The sequence below is a fragment of the Pterocles gutturalis genome, unplaced genomic scaffold (assembly GCF_000699245.1).
Source record: "Pterocles gutturalis isolate BGI_N339 unplaced genomic scaffold, ASM69924v1 scaffold14397, whole genome shotgun sequence".
Lineage (NCBI taxonomy): Eukaryota > Metazoa > Chordata > Aves > Pterocliformes > Pteroclidae > Pterocles > Pterocles gutturalis.
This window is the reverse complement of record NW_010108230.1, coordinates 18,683-19,903: the sequence shown is the minus strand read 5'-3', so window position 1 is coordinate 19,903 and position 1,221 is coordinate 18,683. Positions and strand designations below refer to the sequence as shown.

Below are 1,221 nucleotides of genomic sequence, written 5' to 3'. Positions count from 1 at the left end.
AGTCCCTGGATCCCAGCTGAGGTGCACCAGCCAAGGGTCCAGACCTCAGAGCTGCATGGAGGTCTACGTGGGCCAAGGATAAAGTAGGCAGGAAGGGGTTAAACAGGGAGACGGGACATGGAAGGTCACTCAGGGGCTTCTGAGCCCACAGAACCTTGAGGGAAGGGACAGGGACTGTGACCTCCTCCCATTCAGACTAACACTTGCCGTCTTATCGGACCAGTTTTCCTTTGCAGAGAAATGGGAACATCCACAGAACACGGAGGTTCTGGGCGCTCTGGACCTTGGAGGCGCCTCGACACAAATAACCTTCCAGCCCGGAGTCACCATTGAGGAGAAGAACACCTCTGTCTTCTTCAGGCTGTACGGCACCAACTACTCGCTCTACACCCACAGCTACCTCTGCTACGGGCAGACACAGGCCTTGAAGATGCTGCTGGCGGCTCTCCACCAGGTACCGCAGCCACTGGTCACCAGCATCTGCTCAACCATTTCCCAGCGCCATGAAAAATATCTGCCAGAAATGTTGGGCATGCCTGTGGAAAAAGCGTTAGGGAATTGGGAATGAATTGAAAAACCTAGAGGAGGCTTAGATGCTATCCACGGAACACAAAAATTCTCTCATTTGGGTGGAAGGTGGTGGTGGGTCCCTGACAGGGCTCCCTTCTCCCCAGATGTTGACATGTCACGGAATTTTTCATCATTTCCCAAGCCGAGCTATATCCTTAGGCTCTCCCCTGTCCCCTCAGACACGCAGTGTTTCCTTGGCTGAGTGGTTTCCAGGTATCAGCTTCAAGGAAACACGAGGGGTTTAAAAGACCAGCAAGTCCTCCACTGCTGCAGCATCCAGCTAGGGGAGGACAGCTAGTCCCGTCACCCTGGACATGATCTGGCACCTCCTGGCCAGGATTATCAGGTCTCCAGTGTTTACACCCCAAAATAAGACAGCAGGTGTGGCAGAGGACTGAGACTCCACGCGGCTCAGCACAGAGATGATAGAGAGCCGTTAATGGGGATTAAATTTGCTCACCCTTCCTCAATTTCTGCCCAGAGAGATGATTCCCAGCACACCTCCTGCACCCCGCTCCACTGCTTACCGGTGCCCTCCCATCTCACCTCGCCCAGAGCGCGCAGCCCAGCGCGGTGGGAGACAGGGATGCTTGGGGGTGGGATGCGCCTGCGGTCCCCTCAGGGCCAGGGCCTGCAAGGTGTGGTGGGGAC

The 1,221-nt window shown here is 55.7% G+C and overlaps 1 protein-coding gene across 1 annotated transcript in view; it reads left to right on the top strand.

Annotated features, from left to right (window-relative positions):
• Window positions 1–223: 223 nt before the first annotated feature.
• The window catches only part of ENTPD8 (ectonucleoside triphosphate diphosphohydrolase 8), a gene marked incomplete at its 5' end in the record, with an annotated part of 3,579 nt that continues 2,581 nt past the window's right edge, over window positions 224–1,221 (top strand). Inside the window, one exon of the mRNA XM_010072558.1 lies at window positions 224–454. Coding sequence (XP_010070860.1) covers window positions 224–454 — 231 coding nt within the window. The remainder of the gene's footprint in view (window positions 455–1,221) is intronic.